Here is a 22,852-nt window from a genome sequence, read left to right on the forward strand (position 1 = left end):
GAGGAACGTGCTGTACGGTTTGCTGCCTCTGTGAGTGGCCTGACTCAGGAGCCCGAGGTCCTCCAGGAGGACTCTGGCGCTCCGTCCTGTTCTTCGATTTGGGAGCTGCTTTCCAATAATCGAAGCAGCAGAACAGACAGTGGTATTGCTTCTTGGCTGCTCTGGTTTATGCTAGTATAGTTGTGAAAACTGCAAAAATAGAAGAGGGAAGCCAAGAACTGAAGGCAAAAGGAAATGTATGTTGTTTCCTAGAGTGAGATGTGCAGGTGTACAAAATGGTTTCCTGCAGGAAAATGAAGATGATGCTTGGGACATATTAAACTCAGACAGTTCCTGTAGTATGTGTAATAAACTAAGACTCACTTTGTTGGAGGTTTCTCTTCCCCAGCTTGTTCTCCTTTTCTGACTTTTCTGTGATAAGCATTTTCACTGACGAAAATAAAAGAAAAAATCTGTAGTGGAAGTCAGTTTATTATTATCACAAAGGCCTGAATCAAGTTAGTTGTAAAAGATGCTTTTTTGGAATCAAACTTCTGTCTGGAACTGTGTTTTTACAGCCTTAAGATGTATATATTGTAGTAGCATTGGTATTTACAGTACTTTTATTGATTAAAAAATGCATTCTTTAATAGCATAAGAAAAATAACATGTTAAGCAAAGCTGTGTTTAAAGCTACCATATGATGATGTATACGTGTTCTTTCCCTTCTTTTCTGGATTGTGCATTTATATTACTTAAAATCACCCATATGCCTTGTACGTACTTTGACATTATATGAAGGCTTCTCTGTCAGTAAGAATGAACTTTGGAAGAAATGAATAGGATAGGAGAAGCTATTCTTTTCTCTCCAATAGTGTGTCTGTATACATTTATATAATGTTTTCTTAAATGCCTTCTAACCCTAAAATTCTTGCTTAATAAATGTGAAATACTATTTGTAACCTGATTTTAGACAATTGATTTGATTCCTTTTTTCACCATAGTTAAGTATATCACTCTGCAGACACAAATACCTTTAGCCTTTTTGTTTAAAACAAACAAACAAACAAAAAACCCTACCTTTAGGACGTCTTTATTTTATTTATTTATTTATTTATTTATTTATTTATGAGGTCTAAGCATGTTAAGTAATATTTAACCTCTGGCATCACTTCTTGGATTTCTCAATGCCAGCTATCAGAGAATCCTATCTACAAAGACGCAAATGAATTGAACAACTGTGTGTGGCTGCTCTAGCTGAAACATGCTTTGGCTAGCCTTTGATCAACAACGCTAAAACAGGGTTATAATGCGCCAACCATAAATGCTGGATTATGAGGAGGAATGTTTAAAATGTGGAGACCTGGTTACTTACAGTTACTATTTTATACCTAATATAAAGTTCCTTCTTTTAGAAAGCAAGGTCACTTTTGAGGAAGCAAAGGAGAGTGCCAATTAATAATGCTGATTACTTGTTCCTAAAAGTTTGCGAGTGATTGATTAAAGGTTATACTGCTTCGTCCTGAGTGTTGCTAATCTGCAACTTCTTGGAATTTTTTTTCTTAAAGTCTTCCCTCTTGGACTTAGGTGTTTAAGTGGAAACCCAAATCACTTATGCATTTAAGAATATTGTAGTTTTCAAATGTATTATGTAGTTCTTCATTTTATGGGGTTTGGGTTTTTAATAATTGTAATAACGCTAAAGGATTTCCCTGACCTTGCCATAAAGTATCAGTCTTTTCTTGTTTTTTATTTACGGAATTAGTATGGGAGCTTTTAGATTTGGTCAACACTAATATGAGAACTACACTCATTGCCTTCACTGCCCGTTTTCTAATAGTTGTTGAAACTTCTGTCAGGAGGCTTTCCTTTTTCTGCTTTCCAATTCTGTGAAGAAATAAGGAGTTGAAACTCGATACATTTTGAAATAATAAACCCAGGTGTTCATTAGTACTGTTTGTTAGTACTTAAGTTACTCAGATGCCAAAAAAATTTCTGCATGTTCTTATGGCACACACTGCAGTGAAACTATTGACTACAGTGAAGAAGCAAGAGTAAAAATTCTCAAAACATTTTTGAAGACTTAAAATGCTACATGCAAAATGAAGTATGAAGTAGTATATGTAGTAATATGAAGTAGTTCATATTAATTGGTATGCAAATCAAAACACCGTTTCACTTGCAGGCAACGTGCAGATTACTAGACTGCCAGTCTTGCCAGGTATGTTCAAGAGTATAAAATAAATCCACTGAGCTGTTAGTTGCGTAGTCATTTGCCCAGCCTAATGACTTACTACTATTAAAGTGCTTTGATATTTTTTCATAGTATCACTTATACGCACACGGTTATGTTAAGGACATGATTACAAAGCAGCCAAGTGTTCTGAGAGCTCTCAATAGCTACATTTAGATGCACTAGTTCAGTTACAACGTGGAAAAAAAACCTCTTTTATTGCTTTTATTATTTTCTTCTTTAAGCTCTGCAAGGAGCAGCTCATAAAAAGCTCTGTTTGCAGCTGATTATTTAAAATGCTTTATTGATGTTTTAGAGACTTGTATACATTTTGGATGTCTTGTTGTAAGGGAAGGCTAAATCTTTGTTTTGCATTTATTTGCATTTACGTGCTGAGTCTTGATCCATTCCTGGAGAGTCCTTTTTCTTACAACACTAAGTCACAAATGAAGCATCTCTAATAGCTAAACCATTTCTGTGCGTATTTTAAGGGTAAAAGACTTCATTACTGATCGGGATTACCAAATTTGCTTGGTACTGAATTTACCATGATTTCAAATTGCCAGCTAAAACTGAGTTCCTGTTTCTTCCTTTCTTTGTATTATTTCATTTACATTTGCAGAAATCTAACTATTGTGAGGCTGTAGACACAGGACTGGTATCATTATAAAATGTGTCCTGGCAGTAGCAGGAAATCATGGAGGAACGCTTGCTGGTTTTTAGCTGCCCTGAGCGACAGATATTTGTCTTTGAACTGTTTTTGTCTTTTTATAGTGGAGCGAAGCAGTGTTCCTGGTTCAGCTGCCATGCATCTGGGGCTTTGATTTGAATGTTTCCACTTAGTGTGGAGGAATGTAATAGCACAAGTATTTCTTAAAGAAAAAAGCACTCGTTTTGGAAAATTTCAGAGCAGTGAAAAAATTTAATTAAGACAGGCATTTATTCCCCCTGAATTTAAAGGGACACTGTGAACTTAAAATCTAGATGTTGATTTTTTTTTTTCCTTCTTTAAAAACTGTGTTAATGTCGGTGGCTTTCTGTGCACTTTTGTGGTTTATTATTCTATTTCCCATCTCGAAATGATCTTTGAAGGACTGCAGGAACTGATTCTTTTCTCATTGATAATCAGTTCCATCAATTGGCCGAAGTAGCATCAAGCACAAGAGAGAGCCTGGTTGCCTAAGGAGAAATGACAGAGGGAAGAGAAACTGGAGGATATACAGCCGAATTACTGTGATTTAATAACTTACTACCTGTCAGCTGAGCTGCAGAAGTTGAGCTATTAGCCTGACCAGCTGACAGATAACATGACTTGAATAAATCAATTAAAGGATTAAATCAAGTATTTTTTTACCTTGCATTTGGGAGTGGACAACAGAGCCAAATTGTTAGTTACTATATTTCAGCTGAAACTTCTTAATGCTTTTTAAACTGGTTGTGTGTTTGTGCAGTCTCTTACATTTAACAGGAGTAGGCAGAACATTTTAGGTAACTGCAGAAGCTTCCCCCGCACCGCCATTTTCCTTTGACTTGGACCTGATCTGAAAGCTTCAGTGTCAGACGCTGGTCCTCTAGTAATATGCTAAAATGTATTTTTTTCTAGCAAAATAAGAACCTTCCTAGTTATACTGAGGAGAAATCAGGGCTTAGCTTACCAGGGAGAGGGAAAGGCGGTTAAACATTGTGGGATGAATGGTGTTCTCGCCTCCCTGTCGGTCATCTGATTCTATATACCTGTGTCCAAATACACGTCTGTTTAGGTCTCAATTCAGTACTAGTTTTGGAGTTGTTAGGAACGAACAGCAGCTCTGCGAGTTTCAAACGTGTGGTGCAAATTGGATTTCTGCAAGGACTGAGAAGCCATAGTATGCATGGGTTATTGCTTCTTGTCTTCAGTGTGTAGCCTATAGCCTATTGCTTTTGCTCAATTAAACTACTGTGTAGAAGATGGATAGTAATAGAGGTATATCCCTTTAATGGTCTTGTGTGCTGTCTGTAGGCCTGTTAATAAAGCCCTTCTTAGCTGTACTAAAGATTCAGTAGCGAAGGTGTACTATTTGGAAATGATAGCTGGTAAGAACCCCTTACGATACTGCACAAATACAGAAGAAAAAATAAAAAATCATATCCTACCTGTATGGGCAGTGAATCTTAGTTTTCCTTTTGAATTTATAGAAGTCTGCTCCCTGGCCATCCCTTCCCTCTCCCCTGCATTGAAGTTAACCATCCCTTTCATTGAAGAGGTCCAGACCCTGCTCATTTGTCTCTTTGCCCCAATAACAGCATTAGATGTATGCTGATCTTGGATTTATGGCAGGTTTTTTCCAGTTTTCCATCCTCTGTTCTTCTGTAGGAGACCTTCTTCTCTTTCTCTATTTAGTTACTTTGTGATGATGCAATTAGCGATTTTAACTATTTTTTTTTTCCTCACCTCAGCATATTTTTGCTAGTAAATATTGGATGATCAACAGCTGTAGCTTCCTCCTGATGTCATTCTTGCCACTGAAATATCTGGTCTCTGGTTTACAAAATAATGACTAATAGTTCCTGTCATCTGAGCAGCTCATTTTCTGAACCCACCTTCTTGTCTATAATTAACTTGTTTAGATTCCGATTACTGTTTGTTTAATGTAGCATTTTAAACATAATGTACCAACTACAGATTTTTTTGGTTTGCTTTTACCAGAGTAAGTGTAGAAATGAAACAGACTTGCTGAGATTAAAAACAAGAAAAAACATTTTTGACAATCTGATTTTTTTTTTTTAATCTAATGAGGTGAGATAGTTGAATTTGAAAGCTGGGTCAAAAGCTTATGTAATTTTGAGACCCTAAATATAGAATGGTGTAATGACATAAAAAGATCAGTCTCTGTGCATATGTTCTGATGACGTATTTTTGTTTTGTCCGTATTTTGCGCATGCAGTTTAAAACTAAGCTGGAAACCCTTTGCTTGGAAAAATGGTCTTGCTGATTTTCCTGTCTTTATGTTATGTGCCAATTTTAAATCTACATGTAGCATGTAGGTTTCTTTATTATAACTGTCTGGGTGTGGGGGTCTTTTTTTTTTTTTTTGGTTTGTTTCGTTGCTAGTGAAATTAGCAATGTAGTCATTGTAAAGTTTACCTTTTATTTTTATTTTTTATTTTTTTTAATAGTAGTGGAATGGGGTGACGATGTTAAAGCAGTATCAGAAGATGAAGCCATGGTGCTGGTGAACCATCAAGCAACAGGGGATGTCTGCACTCTCATGATGTGCCTTCAGGATAAAGGCACGGTAGGCTACAACTGGGGAGTGGGATATCTTCTATGTATACTACTTGTTACCCTGTGTGTGCTTGCATCTGTGTGTAGTACTAATAACTCTTTTGTGTGTTAATCCATCAAGTAATCCTACAGCCTTAAATGGGAAGCTTTTTGTTTAGATTTGGTGTAATGTGACAGCCAGTAGCTTGGAGCAGATTTGAGATGGTAAATGTTGCCTTCAAAGAAGGTCAGGTACAAGTTGAGACTGTGTGGATCCTGTCTAGGTTAATATGTAGGGAAGCAGATCTCCTTGCGGATAGTCATTGTGTCACCCCGTGCCCTCACACAATTCATCCCAACTTTGCTTAAACCAACATAGGTTTAATTTCGTGCTTATGACTTCACTCCAGAATAGAATTTTTCTCATGAAGTTAGAAGTAAATTGTGTATGGGATTTTGGATAGGAGTTCAGAAATCGAAAATGACTTTGCTATGAGAGCATGTCCAGGCTAAGCTAGCTAAAGTCAGAATTCCTTGAGCTGCTCTTTCAAAAACTTTTAAGCGTTTCTTGATGAGAAGTGCAACTAATGTCAGTCATCTCGCATGTTGCTGTTCAGAAATTTCACATCTAGGGAATGTAATGCTGGAAACTCTGGAGTGAGTTCTAAACAGGAAATTAAATTTATGGGGAAATCGGGAGGAAGGGGTGTGGATGATTAGGCTACAAAGGGTGGGAGACATACCTGGCAGACTGAAAAACTGCATACTGAATCAGCTGTGTATAGCTTAAAATGTTATCTTCTCTCCTGCTGCCACAGTGTGGGAAATGAGGAAAGCAACTGTTCTTCCTTGCATCTGCACGACTTGTAACTGACCCGATATTTTTCTTAGTATATATTAATCTAGATCTTGCATACACTATGTCTCTATCAGTGATTAACATTTTTGTAGAGTTTTTCCCAGATCTTACAGAGCTGGCACAAATATTCAGTTATGATTAGGAAAGTATGAAAATGCCAATCAGGATTGCCAAAGAGACTTGCTTCTTCTTTTCTGCTATAGTGCAGAGAAGACAATGTTCTAAAAGTACTTTTAATTGCTTTAATTCCTTTAGGAATTGAGGAAGTTATGTATTTTAGTACTGTCCTGTACCCAAATGAGTAAAATGACAGAATAAACTCTAGGGAATTTCTTAATTCCCTTCATCAAAACTATCCTTAGGACAGTCTTTTGGGATGCCATAAAGACATAAATGTGAAGATGCTGTCCTGTGGATGTGCATTTAATGTAACCTTGACTTTTGAAGTTCCAGATGCATTAAAAGTTTTTGATATTGTAGAAATTCATTGACTCATGTATGTATCCCAGTACACACACACGTGTATGTATGTGTATGTATTGTGTGTATATATGTCTAAACCATATTTATCCAACTTCTTTGACTCCATAGATAAATTATACAAATGAAACAGAGGTATTAGATTTGAGGGTTGCAGTTACCAACATCATTATAAAAATCTTCAGTCAGAACAGAGTAAGTTCCAGTAAATGTGGAAGATGCTAAAGAAAGGAGGAAGGTGTAGAGGGGGGAAATAACCTCCACTTGTGGAGACTTTTGGGTTTGGTGGCTTTCAGAAAAGCAAAGCATTCTTAAAAATCAGTTCCCCCCCCCCCCCTTAAATAGTTGTAATCATTGCTCCAAGAATATACAAGTCCTAAGCCTAGAATGGATTTAGCTTTTTTTAGCTAACAAAAGGTACAAGCTTCAACACATGCTTAAAATATTGCATGAGTAGTACAAGTGGCTAAAAATAATGAGAAAGATCAGGATAGTTTATCCTTGATAGAACCTGCTGAATCAGGTGTTTTTAAATAGCATGCTTCGTATTTCTGAACAGGCGTACAGATTTGTCTTCTCTTTGAGAGAACGTGAAACCACTGGAGTAATAAAAGAAAAACTGTCCTGATGAAATTAAAAAAATTAAAAAGCAACTAAAATGAGGAAGTTGTTTTTTAATATAGTTTAAACTTCACATGGAGTCCTCCAGAAGCTTGCTATTTATCTGTGTGTAACAAGATAGTATTTTACAAGAATTGCTTTTATTTTGTTTAGGTAGTTAAGCTGCGTTGATTAATAAACACTTTTTACTGTTCAAACAACACTTTCTAGCTCTCAGCGTTCTTTGCTGAGGGTGAAAGACTCATTTTCTTTTGGCGTAGAAGGGAGCACAGAGAAGTAAAATGACTTACCAAAGGCTGCTTCTCAGCTATAGGGCAGTGGCAGACCTAGGAAGAGCTTTCTCCTGTAACAGTTCAAAATTTCCTTTGCTTTCATTTACCAGGCTGTGTGGACTGAATCCAGATGTAATCCATGAGCACTTGCCCGTTTGCTGCTGCCTTTCTTTACAGTTAATTTAAGGCCTCAGAAGCGTTCAATTTAAGACAAAGTTCAGTTTTTTTTCTGTGTAGCAAAGCGTAGAATACTGAATCTTTCTTGCAACTTGCTAATAGATTTCCTGAAGACCCTGTAAGGAAACATGACGGTATTTTTTTTCCTAGCATTGTATTAATTCTTAGGCTGCAATACCATTTATATACATCTGTTTTAAGCAAGTTTAATCTCCTCGAACTTAAAGAGAAAGCTAAAATGCATGCTTTAAGCCACTTCTCTTTCAGATTCACTTATGTGAATAAGGGAGACCTGATCTCTCATTAAGGAAGTGAAGCTTGTGTTAAAATTACAACTTTTAGCTAAGGGCTGGCCAGTATTGTTTGACTACTAGTTTTGCCATAAGACAAGCCACACAGAGCAAGGTTTCTGCTGAGTCAGAAATGACCTAATACACTTTTTCTTATAGCACAAGAAATTGTTGCAATTCAGTTGTGAAAGTAAGTGTTAAAACAAACTGTTAGTAAGGTAGTGGATGTTTCATCAACATTAAATGTGATGTGTTCAGCAAAGAGGAGTAGGTTAAAATGCTGCATTTACAGCACTCTGACTGGATTAGGAATGATAAATTTGGCTGTATTTTCTGAGCTAGAGAAGAAAGCACTGGCTGAAAGACTGTAGTGGAGGGGAAAAATTGCTTTTAGCTGTTTTTAGTGCAAGTTGCAAGACATTTATTCCCAGGTTTCATTGTGAAGTCGCAGATGGGTGCTTTAAAGATCAAAGTCAGTCTATTCAGGTTGCTTTTGTTTGAAATCTGTGCAGAGGGAAATGAAAGTAGGCCTATAAATAAGAGGTGCCCAGATTTGTTATTTGTTATTGAATCAGGAAGAATTTCCTCCGTATTCTAAACTTCTCTTAGGTAGGAAGGAGGAAGGAAAAAGCATGAGAAGTGGTGTCCAAAAACTCTTTCAGTCCTTAAACATCTACGAGTCTGTGCTCAAACGGTTTTTGAATGTGTGTTTGCTTAAACCTACTTGAAATGTGTGCAAGAAAAGACTCTTATGAACAGCACTGTTTAGCTCCTGAGGATATTAAATGAGAGAAGAACCACCATTATCCTGCCTTTTCCTCTGTTCTGCCCTTGATGGCAGAACAGAATGAGTATCTGTTAACCTGGCATACCTGTTGGTTGCAAACAAGATAACTAGGTGTGTATTGCTCTTTGAACTCTCCCTTCTTTTTATTTTATGTGGTAGAATGTATTTTTTTTTTTTTTTTTTCCTCTTGGTACTCTAACCACTGTGTAGGCTCATAGGCAGATTTGACATCACTGAGCTCTGGAGTTTACCTGATCACAGCCCACTCAAAGCAAACTGCCTGTTGTCTTGGTTAAAACTATGTTACACTGATATACTTTGACACAATCACTCTTTCTCAAGAAGACTGAGGAAGTCCAAGGATGCTAGTTAGAAGCTATATGTCTTCTAAGACATGGTCAGATGGACCAGGCTCTGAAAAGCAATCATAAACTTCCAAGAGAAACCTACCGTCATCTAAATTTGTCAGCTAAATGGCAAGCTGGTGCATGATGATGAAGGCTGGTATGGGAGGAAAGAAGTCCCAGCATTGCTGGGAAAGAGTTGCTCCTCCAAGATTGCCACAGTGCGTCTAGGGACCAGTGTTGACTCCTCAAAACTTCACTCTTCAGGGAAGCAGCATATCTCCTTTGCTTATCTCCTCCAGCAAAATGATGTTGGCCTAGCCTCTACTTGATGTAATAGAATAATCTTTGTCAAAAAGTAAAAGTTATAGATGAGCACTGACAGTGGTATGGCCATTGCTGCAGGCTAAAGCATATCATTGGAATTTCAGAAGTATTGTTAACTTGATGGCAAAGACGTGGTTGCCTACATCAGCGTGTCTTCTCTGTGCGGGTGCGTGGGCATAAACTGATGGTATTGTGATGCCTTAGGGAGCAATAACTCCTCTCAAAAATGTTTTTCTTTACTCTCATCCTTAGCACACACCTTTCCTTCATTTTTTTTTTTCCTTCTGTTTTACTGAAATGGGGAGATTGTCCCTCTCTGCAGAGAAGAATTCTTGCTTTAAGATTCTGTCTCTTCTATGTATTACTACCTAAGGGATAGTTGTATTAGAACCACTCTGGCTAAATTAGTCTCTAGTGGGGAGCTATATCTAGGAGCTAATTTTTCTCTTACCACTCACAAATATGTAGTGTGTCCTTGCTCCCTTGGACATTTAGCATCTACTAAGAAATGCTATTGGCAGACAGGAGAGGATACTAGCATACCCTCCAAAGCAAAACCTTTCACCTCTGAGAGCTGTTCTTTTCTCTCAGGCCTGGTTTCCCTTTCTCCTTCTACAGATGCTGGAGGGTCCAAAACTGGTGCTCTTGCATTATCCAAACTCTTCAAATAGAAAATTTGCTAATGCTAAAAACCTGCAAAAGTTGAGATGTTTTTTGTAACGTATTCTTCTGCAAAGATAGCTAGCTTCTATACATTACATTAGATTTAGCTGAAAGATTATCTGCATGTCTATGACAGTAAAGCATCTCAGATGTTCTTTGGCAGTTACTTTCTTACAAGTGTGCCAAATTTCACTTTGCTGAGCATCCTGCACCAGTTGTTTAAGGATAAGTAAAAGAAACAAGGTATGTAACAGTTATTTTTCTCCTAGCATATAGCCCAGGATTCAATTATAGCTTCTGTGATCAAAGAGGAAAATAGGTAATCAGAGCACTCCTAAGAGATAATTAGATGTATTTGGAAGAGAGACTTCTGTTTTGCAAAGAGTTTGATAATCTGCATTTTGTATCTAACATTTTGCATATCAGAATTCCTGCACTAAAATGTTTCTTTCTAAATTTCTGCTTAGACACGCAAAGATGTGAAAACAGACAAAAGCCACCATCATCCACTGCAGCAAACTGTTTTGTTAGAAGTATCGTTGAAAGCATGGGTGTGCATTCAGTAGGCTTCTGAATATTTCAGTGACTGTGCAAACCTCTGGCATTTGAAGAGTAAGCGTAGAGTATGCTTTAGTGGTAGATGTAGTCAACTAATGCATGAACAATGCATTGTATTTTCTTAAAGAATCTAGCATCTCTATTTCTATCTTTGTCCCTAGTTATGTATATTAGACAATTGAAAGATGCCAAACAGAGCATGCCTGTTTAAGACTCAAAAACCCCATCCTCTGACTACTAGAGAAATAATGTGAGTCTTGTGGATTTCATATTCTTTCTTGATCATGATGAATGGAAGAGAATTACATCGTGTGGCTTTAAGTTTCACTGAACTCGGATCAGTCTTTGAATGTGCAACATTCTAATATAGGAAGAGTCAAAGCAGGTAGCCTCAGGTATGACTGAGAGCATATAAGAGATATTGGAGTTTCTGGTTCTGGAAAGCCAACTCGTACCCCTCTGAAAATCTGTGTGTAGGAGCAAGAAGGGAAGAGACCTCTCAGGAGTAGCAGCTTTTCCATACTCTTGTTATTTACTTCTTCTCAAGTAACTTTTCCTATTCTAAATCTCAAAGGACTGGACATATGTAATACCTGCCTTCATTGTCCTATAGAAGTAATGGTCAAGGTGAATCTAATGGCTCAACCTCTATTTTTACCTTCTCAATGTGCTTCTTGGTCAGGAGCACTTAACAAAATTGCTGAGGGATGCATGTGGCTGCTCCACCATGGGGAAAAGACATTAATGGCATGTGGGCTGTAGCCAGCTCTTAGTGAATGCTGCTGTTCAAAGACTAGGATGAGCATGTATGGAGCATGCGTGTATCAGAAGTAGGGGAAGGAAATGATCCCATCCCAAAATCCCCAATGCAAAAAATGTAAGGAAACATGTTTTTATAGTAGACATGAAAAAGCTGGAGACTTCAAATACAAACCTGTATTTTTGTGTGTCCTTTAATAAAAACTGAAAATGGTTTGTGTTCGCAGTTCTGACTTAAAATTATAGTGGAATGTCAGTAAGAAACATTGTCCCATGTGTACATGAACATGGAGTGGGAATGACTACAGCATGGCTTGTAGTGTAGAACCATATGTTAAATTTTAAAAAGGTATTCTGTATTTAATACTGTTCTTGGGGGAGAAGTGGTTTAGCACCTCTGTTGTTTCTTACTTTGCAGCATAAAGGGCTTAATTCCATATATTTGCTTGTTTCTATTGGTGTTATGAGGGTGACTTTTTAGTAGCTTCAAAAAAAAAAAGATGATGACTGGTGTATACATGATTCTCTGCACACAATACTTAAGTTTTTTTATTATTTTTTTTATTTCAGGTTGTCCGTCAGATGATGTGGCTGATGGATCATATTTTTAAGTATACAAACTTTGGCATTGTGTCTCTAATCCATGGAGACTTCTTTATAAGACAGGTAAATGGAAGCATACAATAGTGCTTTGTTTTATCCTTGTATTTGGAACTTTGTGTTGTTCTGGGACTTGCTTGTGCTAGTCTGCCTGGCTGGACTGCAGGAGGAAATAACTGTCCTGGCAAGTGTATTTGGATAGAACTTTGCTATTCTGAACTACCTTTTTTTTTTTTTTTTTTTTTTTTTTTTTTTAACTTCTGTATTGTTTAAAACTTCTATCACAAACATCTGCAGGACTGTACCAAGATGGGAGGGTGTTATGAGAGAGTGGCACGAATGAAGTACATGGGCAGCCCTTCTTGTCTCTCCACTCCTGACTGCACGTTGTTGACCTCCTTTCTTCTTTCCTTAGTGACTTTGAAGCTGTGCAGTGAGTCTGGTTAGTTCATTGCTCTGTCAAGGTTAGTTTCAAATGAGGAAAGGCAGGACCATCCCTTTTGATGGTGACATGGTTCAGATCAGTTTAAACTGTTGGCGAACCTGCCTAAATAGTAATGAATTGGTTCTTGAAGGTAAATTAATATTTGAGCTTCAGGAATTACTGTGTTGAGTCCAGCATCCCAAATACTACTGAGTGGAAAAAATTCAGTTTTTTTTCGCAGTTTTGGGGGGGTTGTTGTTGTTTGGTAGCTGTTGAACAAACCCACACTTTAAAAGTAGAAACTTAAAAATTTAATGGTAAGCATGGATCTGGTTCTAGTTATGTGCATTATGACATCCTGCATACACATTTCTTTCCCTTCCTTATTTTTATTTGTCTGGGCTTAGAATGTATGGGCAGCCAGAGAGAATTCACGTATTTTGACTTTACAGAGAAAGAGAAGCTAATTTATTCAGAATGAAACAATTTTATATTCATTCACAGCAGTATACCGCTACAGTGAACGTTCTGACTAAGAGACTAAAGGCATGCCTAGAAAACCTCAGGCAAGGTTACATAATAAAATGAAGGTCTCCAGAGATATGCAACTGTGAACTATGAGAGAGTACTGAAAAGAACAGGACTTGACATTTTGTAAAATATAAACGCATTTCTGTAGTTCAAATTCACAAAATACACATTTTGAAGTACACATGGCTGTCATCTGTTTAATTTCTGAATATGTTGCTGCAATTCCAGTTACAAAACGTAACCAAGTCATTACTGAGCTACAGAAAGTAAGGCTTTTCCTAATTTTTGTGAAGTGGCAGAGGTATGCAACATAAAAAATGAAATGTTTCCCATCATGAATCTAAATATAAATGGATTGAACATAAAATGTTTCTTGGCTGTTTGCTTTTCCCTGATGGGTATAGCATACTCACTTGAGGTGAGTGAATGATGATCCTTTACCTAACTAGAAAAAGGCCTTACTAATATTTGAATGAGCAAATAACTTCACTTTTTTGTGAAATAATATAATTTGATCATGTCATAGTATATTCTGTTGAAAATGTATATTAGCCTCACTCTCAAGAGCAGCAACAATAGCAGTTTTAGGAATGCTTTTGATGTCTACTACAAGTTGACTAGTGCTTTCTCTTTTCTTGTTGAAAAGTTTCCTAGAAACTGACTCTCTCATCAAGTTGCTGTACTGGTGATGCAAAATGCATGCCGCCCTAAAGAATTTGTCAGAAGTTTGCTAGTACCTGACTTCCTTCCTGTAAAGGAAAAAGTTCAGCCTGTTGCCTGTGACACCGATAAATTAGCCATGATCTTGAAGAATGGGCAAATTAAGGCATTTCTTCTGCATCCATATAACTTGTTTTCTCTTCTTTCTGGATAGTATTTTAAATGTGTTCATCTTCCAGGGCCCTTCAGAATTCTACTAGTTCTCATTGTTGCTTTTTATTTTTTTTTTTTCTCCTTAAATACACCTTGCTTTCTCCTTAGTCTGGCAGATTTTTCTGTATTACAGCATTTTTAAACCTCCCAGTATTTGCTAAGCTTCAATTTATCTACTAGTCATACTCTTTAGGTATATTTAGGTTTTGGAAAGCTTGAATATCTAATGTATGAAAAGTTTATTGTTCACTGCTCTTTTCTTAACTACTGTGCTATCCTGGAGTCCTGTGATCTGGTGTGAAAGGACTGTTTTAACTGAGGAACTTCTTTATGTTGCTCCCTAATTGAATTAATATGAGCAGGCAGAGCTTTTTCCTTCCCTTCCAAAGAGGTAAGTTACAAAATAATTGCAATGATGGGATTTCAAACTGCAGGAGAAATGCTTTCACAGAACTTGTCTTCAGTATAATACTACTTATTATTGCCTTCCACTCAACCCTGTTCTGCTCCACTACCACACCCAGCCCCCTTAAAAAAAAAAAAAAAAAACACCACCACCAACTAGTAGAAAGTTTATGGCAGTATCCTTGAGCTTTCAGAGAATTAAAACTGCCTCTGCTTAGGAGAATTTAAATTTTGGACTCCTGTGTCTTCTGAGCAATTTGGCAAAGTCACTTTAGAGTCCTCAGAAATACTAATTGGTGTAAATTCATGCCTGTGAAAATTAAGGTGGCTTGCTCTTGCCTTGTGTGGGGGTGGGAAGAGAGGTGATCTCTGTTGTTAAGATATTTCTGCAGTAATTACGGACGAATCTTACTGTCTTTGGCCTTAACACTGCTATGCCCGTAATCAAAGTAATTCATTCATCTTAATGTTAGACATAGCATATGCAATTGCTTGGTATTTTTAAATACATCTTGTACACCTTACAGAGTATTTAAACAACAGTATTGGAACCAGCATAAAATTGTATTCCAAAGTACTGGTAAAATGGAAAAATGAAAAGCTTTAACTCTATTGGCTTCAGTTAAACTGTGTTTTACACTAGATGAGCATCTGAAAGAACTTTGCTCAAAATATTCTATTTCACTTGAGGGTTGAGGAAAACTACAGCTGAAGAGCCCAAATGCAAAATGTGCATTTGGGCTCTTCATTTTGCTTGCTCAGGAGCACTAGCTTTCAGAAGAATGAAATTTTTGGCCATGGATTTCCATTTTGTGCAACTTTACCAGGTTGCTTTGCACTGAAGAGATTTGTGACCGCATATATTAAAAAAAAAAAACAACTTTTTTTTTTTTTCCTGAAGAGAAGTTGTGCTAACCCATCAAAGAGAAAAATGAACACCAGAGTCTTTTGATTTCCCCACCCCCCTGCCCTTGGTCCTTCAGGCTTAATTATTATCTGGCTGTACCTTATATACAGCTAATTATCTGACTATCTAACTCTCACCAACCAGAAGCTGCTGCCATACAATGTCTTTCTGACTTGAGTATCTCTCATTTTCATTGTTACACACTTTTTTTGTTGTAAGTTCCCCCAAAGCAAGTTACTTTCCAGTTAACAGCCTCTCCTAGAGGAAGAAAACCTGTAAATGTTACAGCCCAGTGCTGCTTGTTTTTCTTTCAAATGAAGCTCTTCTAGAAGAAAAGATCCAGTCAATAAGTGTTTTTGTCAGTATGCTAATTTCAGTTGAAACTAAGCATTCAAGCAGCACAGTTTTTTGCAGAGTGGAGAGAATTCTGCAGTTTTACTGTGATAACTGAATTAAGGTTTATTCTTCACGTCTAATTCTGTCTTCTGCTACCTGTGCAATTCTAATATGGGGCGGGGGAGAAAGTTGTATAGAAGATAATGGGGTTATTCAGAGCAAGTGAAGATGTTACTTAGCTCGCAGATATTACTGATGGTCTGGGGACAGGAAGGACACAACTTAACCTCTAGATTGTGTTTGCAGGATTCTCCTTAGCAAATTCAATTTGGAAACTGGTAATAAGTATAGAATTCTGTAAATGCATTGTCCTGTTATGTGAAACTCCCATTGACAGTCTAGAAGTCACACTTACAGAGAAGTAGTCAAATGGAGAGTTTTATTCTCACTTTCAAAGGCTTTCTTTTAGCCTTTCTCTAAAGTTGCATTAACTTGGCCACCAGTGGTTACTTTGAGGACAACATTACTTTGTTTTGTAGTAGAGGCTTATTTGTATCTCTGAAAAGAGAGACGAATCTTTGAACTGTAGTAATTATCTGTCTAACTTTGTCTCTTAAGCATTCATTTTATTTAGGTAATGTTTTATCCCTTACAGGGAAGAGCACACCGTGACCAGCAGCTTGTGTTACTCAAGGAGCATCTAGAAAAATATTACAGGAGCCGTAATCGGAAATGGATTGTTTTATTTCCAGAGGGTGGCTTTCTTAGGAAAAGGAGGGAAACAAGCCAGGCATTTGCCAAGAAAAACAATTTGCCATTTCTTAAACATGTCACCCTTCCGAGACTTGGGGCAACACAAGTAATTCTGAAAACACTTGTAGCTCAGCAAGAAAATGGAACTCTAGCAGGTGGAGACGCTGTGATAAAAGGTAAAGATCACTTAACTCTTACGGATAAAAAGCAAATTGAATGTTCAAGATTTATGAGTTATTAAGCAAAACCTTTGTCAGTCTTGAGTTGAAGAGGTCTCTTTAAATGCCAGAGTACACCCGTAACGCTATCATATTTATATAAATGTTTTCATATTTAATTTCATTTCTGCTAATTTTATTTCTGATGTCGTGAGACAAAAAATAAGAACCTTTAATTTAAGTTGGTCCACAGTGTGGCTGCATGAGTGCTTGTTTCAGCAAAAATGATGGGTAGAGCAGATACTGGAATGAGTAGCTGGAATGGACAGAAGGGTGGGGTTGCTCCTTTCAGCAAGATTGATGGTCTGTGCTGTTTTATGATACAATGGAACTACAATAAAAGTATTTCTGGGATATGCAGACTACTTTCAAGTTTCTGTTCCTGGCTTTAAAAATTTCTTTGCATCCAGTACTGTGCAGGCTCCGTTCTTCTCAAAATATTTCCTCCTGAGTTCAAGTTTTTCTTTGTCTGTTCTCTACAGATTTTGACGACTGTCCCCTCTGTTGCTGTGAGTTAAACCATCATTGATGTCTGTAGATTTGAAGGATTGTTTTGGATCTCTTTTAAGTTAAAAGAGTTATGAAGGAACAAGAATATTCCTCCTGCATTATTAGTTTGGAACACCTGTGGTGTAGGGGAAAGTAGAGCTCTGGGATAGAAATATTGCCTGTAGCTATGGGAGCTGGTGCTTTTAGTCTCAGTTTTTGAAATTAACTTCTTGGCACTTTTATACAATGGGGTTAGATCTTGTTTGATTTAGTTGTGGATTTCTGTTACTTATTATAGAAACAAAGGATTGGGGGGTTGTGTTGCATTTTTCTTATTGACAGGTGGTACTGGGATTTTCATACCAAAATTTGTCTAAATCAGAATCACAGAATGGTTGAGGCTGGAAGGGACCTCTGGAGATCATCTAGTCCAACCTCCCCCTGTTCAAGCAGACTCACCTAGAGCATGTTGCCCAGGACTGTGTCCAGATGGCTTTTGAATATCTCCAAGCATGGAGACTCCAAGAACTCTCTGGGCAACCCATTTCAGTGCTCTGTCACCCTCACAGTAAAGAGGTTTTTCCTCATGTTCAAACGAACTTCCTGTGTTTCAGTTTGTGCCCATTGCCTTTTGTCCTATCGCTGGGCACCACTGAGAAGTGTCTGGCCCCATCCTCCTCACACCCTCCCTTCAGATATTTGTATACATTGATAAGATCCCCCCCTGCTCAGTCTTCTCTTCTGCAGGCTGAAAAGTCCCAGCTCTCTCAGCCTTTCCTCATAGGAGAGATGCTCCAGTCCCTTCATCATCTTAGTAGCCCTTCACTGGACTCACTTCAGTAGCTCCCTGTCTCTCTTGTCCAGGGGAGCCCAGCACCGGACCCAGCACTCCAGATGTGGCCTCACCAGGGCTGAGTAGAGGGGGAGGACACCTCCCTCGACCTGCTGGCAATGCTCTGCCTAATGCAGCCCAGGATACCATTGGCCTTCTTGGCCGCAAGGGCACATTGCTGGCTCATGGTCAACTTGTTGTCCACCAGGAGCCCCAGGTCCTCTGCAGAGCTGCTTTCCAGCAGGTCGGTCCCCAGCCTGTCCTGGTGCCTCCTAATAAAGCCACATACATGGATGGCTTTGGGTTTTTTGTCTGCAGTGAAGTTCAAGCTTTGGGATTAGCGGGAAGCCTTGTACAGAAATTGCTTCCGGATTTCTAGTTTTTAAGTTATTCTTGTCAGCATAGGAAATGAGTAGACATGTTCATCACATACGAGAGGAGGGAAGTTTTTAAATGCATCAGAATATTTCCTTTCAGGCTACATCCAGAATAGAAATAGACTCTAGAAAGTCCTTGTTGTCTAAGAAGATCTTGGGGGGGGGGGGGGGGAAAGAAAAAGAAACAAAATGCCCAATCTTTAAGTTATTTATTTATTAAGGATAAGTTTGTCAAGTTACTTATTTATTAAGGATAAGTTTGTCTTGCCGCTGTTCCATTTATGCTTCCTAAAGGCACAAAGGTATAAAAAATAAATTATAGGCCTTTTAGTTCTGGAAGGGAACCGAAAACACTTACCAAAATACAAGTTTTATTCTTTTGTACTCTTAGATTGCTAGCAAGTTCACTGAACATCAAGCCTGCCTTTTCTGCCTTTTTTTTTTTTTGTGAGTTTTTTTGTGTGTGTGTGTGTGTGTATGTGGGTTTTTTTGAGTAACATATTTCAGGCTGTTGAGAAATGAGCATCTGATACTAGAAGACTTAGTTGATCGATTTAAAAAAAAAAAAAAGGGGGGGGGGAATAGACTGAAGGGTAATGAAATTGTATCTGTCCATCCTACTTAAAAGATAGAAGTGGAAAGATAACTGAAGAAAAACAGGAACGAAAGAAATGTTTATTTTAACCATCATTTTTTCAGAGTAAAAGAGTAGTGGATGTGAAAACATAATAAAAGGGATGAACAAGAGAAGTATAACTAAATTTTATATGCCAGGAAGAATAATATTTGACGTATTTGAAGCTGAGTTATTTTAAGTTCTCTCTTCCCTTAAGCTCACAGAAACTTTCTGCCACGATGAAATTTCCCCTTCAGAGATGTATGAGGGTTAGTTCTTGACCTGTGTCATGTGTAGAAGACTCTTGCTCTAATCTTCTGCCTTCCTAATGCTTTCACTTCACTCTTGCCTCTGCAGGAAAAGAATTTTTTGAGGAATGTGTTTGTTCAGTGGAATGCAATAAAACTTTATAAGGTTATATTTTAAAGTTAGACATCTTAACAAATTAGTCATCTTTGCTTTGTGTATGCTAGAACTGGGTGTAATATATACAGTAATGGTTACATCAGTGTCTTGCACAGAGGTTGTGTATAAACTTTTTGTGCTTCTAGTTAGTGTTCCATTGCTTGAAAAGTGGCATTTTTGTCAGTAGCATAGCACGCAAAGTCCTTGGTTCAGCTGAAACCTGCTTCTTGCGCTCTGTTCTGCTCCTGTTGTTCTGTCAGCCTGGTCTGCCAAGCCGCTCCGCTTGCTATAATAAACTTTCCTCTCTGTTACTTATCATTCTCCCAATCTTTGTTACCTCCAAGCTTTATTGATAATGTTTAGAGTTCTCCTCTTCCCTCCCCCTGCCCTGATTGCAGGTAAATTGGTTTGTACATTAAGATTAGGGCCAAGAAATAATTTCTCCTTCTCATCAAAAATTATATCCGCTTTGTGTTGAGTTTTCTTGCTAGCTATGTTATGATGGTTCCTGATACACAGTTGCTGTGTTCTTGAGAGCTATCATTTAGCTAATGGTTAATTTATTTTAAATAATCCTTATAGATTTTTGTACCATTCTGCTTTCTTACTGGAATCATGTATAATATTGGGCCAAAAAATGGAAAAGAGGACAAAAGCAACCATAACATAAAAGATAGTTCATTCTTAATATAATGTTGTAGTGTGCTCTGGTTTGACACAAACCCTGTTGCAGAGTAGCTGTTTCATCATGTGTAACCCTTCCCCCCCCCCCCAGCCCAATAGCTTGATTTGTGCATCGAATATCCCTGGAGTTATAACCTTCAAATAATACTTTAAGAACTGTACAACAGCTATATACTACATAAACTGTCTTTCTCCCTTTATAAGGTTTCTAATTTGATTTCGCTTATCTCTTTGTTAGGGAGGGGTTTATGCTGTGAAGTGCAAGGTTCAAAAATTTCATTAGCCTTAATTATGATTATTAATATTCTTAATATACAGTCCCCTTTTCAGTTTATTCTTGCACAAGTTGTGAATCTCCCACAGTTTATTATCTAACTCTTCCCATGGAGTGTGACAGGAAGAACAGAAGTTCCTGGGCTAGACAGTCAGGACTATTTGGTATTTTTGTATGTAAAATGATCACTTCTTTATCAGTTGCTTTTCTAAGGCAAGCAGTCTCTATCTCATTACTTTCTTCTTCCTATGAGTTTTCTGAGCCCTTTGCCATATATCTTCAGCTATATTTAAAGTCCCAAATTTGAACCCTCATCTGTGTGAAATTTAACCTACTGCTGGTAAATACTGAACTAAATGACTGAAACAAAAGACAATGCACTGAAGTGTTGTCCCTCCCTTAAGAGGTGGTACAAGAGTTATTTCTGGTGTTTGAGGAAAGCCTCGCTCTGGAGAGATGTGCTGTGCCCCCAGAAGTGCTGCTGTTGGTGCCTTCGTTCCAGGAGAGGGTTTTAGTGTGGAGCAGAAATACAGACAGCATAAAAATACTTGCTGTATATCCATCAGCCCCATGACCCTGGGGGAATCAATGTATTTAACAGAACACTCAGTCTCTGATGCGGCTGCAAATACAATGTTTCTTCAATTAATAAGAATCAATCTTGTAAGTTTTGAAACTAGCAAAATGTTCTGGCAAAAATCAAACTTGTTTTGCCTTTTTTGTTGAGACGTGCCTAGATTCAGTGCTTATGAAAGAACAGCTGGCAGTTCAGAGGGGGGTTGGAGCAATCCCTCACTGAAGATACAGATTCTGAGTAGAAAAGAAAACCCAACCAACGGTGAACCTGCAGCGATTTTTGTCCGATAACAAGCTTCTGTGAACTTGGTTATAGCTGTATTGAAATGCTATCTTATTGCTTTCAAGTGTGGCATGGTACGTTCAGTTATTTCTGTTGCTTTATTTCTTAGAGAAATTCAGTTTTCCCTTTTGCAAAGCTGGACACAGACTCCATAATTTTTTTAATCAATTTTTTTTAGTTCATTGTTTTGTGAGGGTGTTGGGTTTTTTTTAGTTTGTTTGTTTGTTTGCTTTAATCCTGGAAAAGGGACTGCTTATTTTGTTCCCAGTGAATTGTGATTTGGTACGGTGAGATCTTGGCATGATCAGTAAGATGTTCAGTCTGAAAGCTAATCTTTGGGGAAGGAGTTAAAATTAAATTCGGTGGTCCAGCTGACCATGTGAATACAAGTACAAGACAAGGGAGATGGCAAGAACGCATGCTGCGTGGGAGGAGGTAATAGCCCCTTTTGGCTGCATTTAGGATGACGCAAGCTGTTCAAGAAACCACACATGAATAGTATTAAATGTTTTCAAGTGGAAGCTGCAGCCCTGAGGTTCACTCTTGGCTGGTATATTCTTTTCTATTCAAAATGTGATGGAGTGGTAGCACACCATCCAGAGCTTGGCAGGAGGCAAGGTTTTCTGTTTAAAACAGTCCTTTATGATTCACTCTTTTTCTGAGTGGTAATCACTGATCATCTGCTGGCGGGTTTGAAAATTTGAGCCCCTAGTCAGATCCACATTATAGCATTGGTTGAGGATAATTCCAGGGAAGAAGAGAAGCTTTGAACCCCGATAAATCTGTGGTAGTAAGTGGTCAAGTGTCTGCTGTGGGAGGATTACAGATGATGATGGAGCACTGAATATTTTGAAGAATCTCAGTCCCAACTACATATGAAGTGATTTATTACCACTGAATGCATAATTAAAGCAAAAATAAGGAGTAGTTATGAAAACTTGCCTCTGCTGGTGATTTTAAAAAAGCAAATTAGGAGTCTTTAATTTTTACTCTGGTTTTTGTCTAGGTCAGAAAAATACCATTTCATGTGATTGTTCAGTCTTGTCTTCATATGTGTCTTGCCTTAGCACTCACAAGGAAGGTATGTACCTTTCATGCTAAGGCACATGATTACTGCATGATTTGGATACAGCTGTGTAGGAGAGATCCCTGCAGGCCTATTTTGAACATTTATCTACTAATTAAAGAGAATCAGGATTGTTAACATTTTGAGGCACTTTGAGAAATTAAAATCATCTACCTGTGCTGGAAGTGGCAAGCAGACCGACACCTCGGAGGAAAAACTAGCCCTTAGAGAGGTCAGCCTGAAACTTGGTCTCTGCCGTTGTTTCTTCTGATGAAGTTGCTGGCAGTCCCTGCTACTTGGATCCTTCAGCAGCTGCGCGAAATGGAGAAGGAGAAAGTCTTTAAAAGAAAGTAGAAAGTTCAAAAAAAGGCTTGGCTGCCAGATGCATCTCTGGCTGTGTTGGCTAGGCCAAACTTGGCAAGAGGCGTTCTTGAACGAGTGCTCTCAACACCCTTTCTTCTGCTACAAATGCCAAGGCCTGAGAGTCATACCAAATTATAACTGATGCGGCAATCTTTCTGTTCTGGATTTCTGATAGTGTGCTCCATTAGAAAATTGTTTGTTCTTGTTCAAAGTTCTGTTGAGGCGGAAGGCAGCACCGTCGGAGAAG

At 38.0% G+C, this 22,852-nt stretch overlaps 1 protein-coding gene across 2 annotated transcripts in view; it reads left to right on the forward strand.

The window, feature by feature from the left end:
- The window catches only part of LPGAT1 (lysophosphatidylglycerol acyltransferase 1), a 68,337-nt gene that overhangs the window by 20,937 nt on the left and 24,548 nt on the right, over positions 1-22,852 (forward strand). For both annotated transcript variants that reach the window (XM_067293096.1, XM_013949860.2), the window contains 3 exons: positions 5,369-5,487; positions 12,164-12,259; positions 16,325-16,598. In XM_067293096.1, the coding sequence (XP_067149197.1) occupies positions 5,369-5,487; positions 12,164-12,259; positions 16,325-16,598 (489 nt within the window). The remainder of the gene's footprint in view (positions 1-5,368; positions 5,488-12,163; positions 12,260-16,324; positions 16,599-22,852) is intronic.

This window comes from Apteryx mantelli, chromosome 3, assembly GCF_036417845.1.
Source record: "Apteryx mantelli isolate bAptMan1 chromosome 3, bAptMan1.hap1, whole genome shotgun sequence".
NCBI classification, from domain to species: domain Eukaryota; kingdom Metazoa; phylum Chordata; class Aves; order Apterygiformes; family Apterygidae; genus Apteryx; species Apteryx mantelli.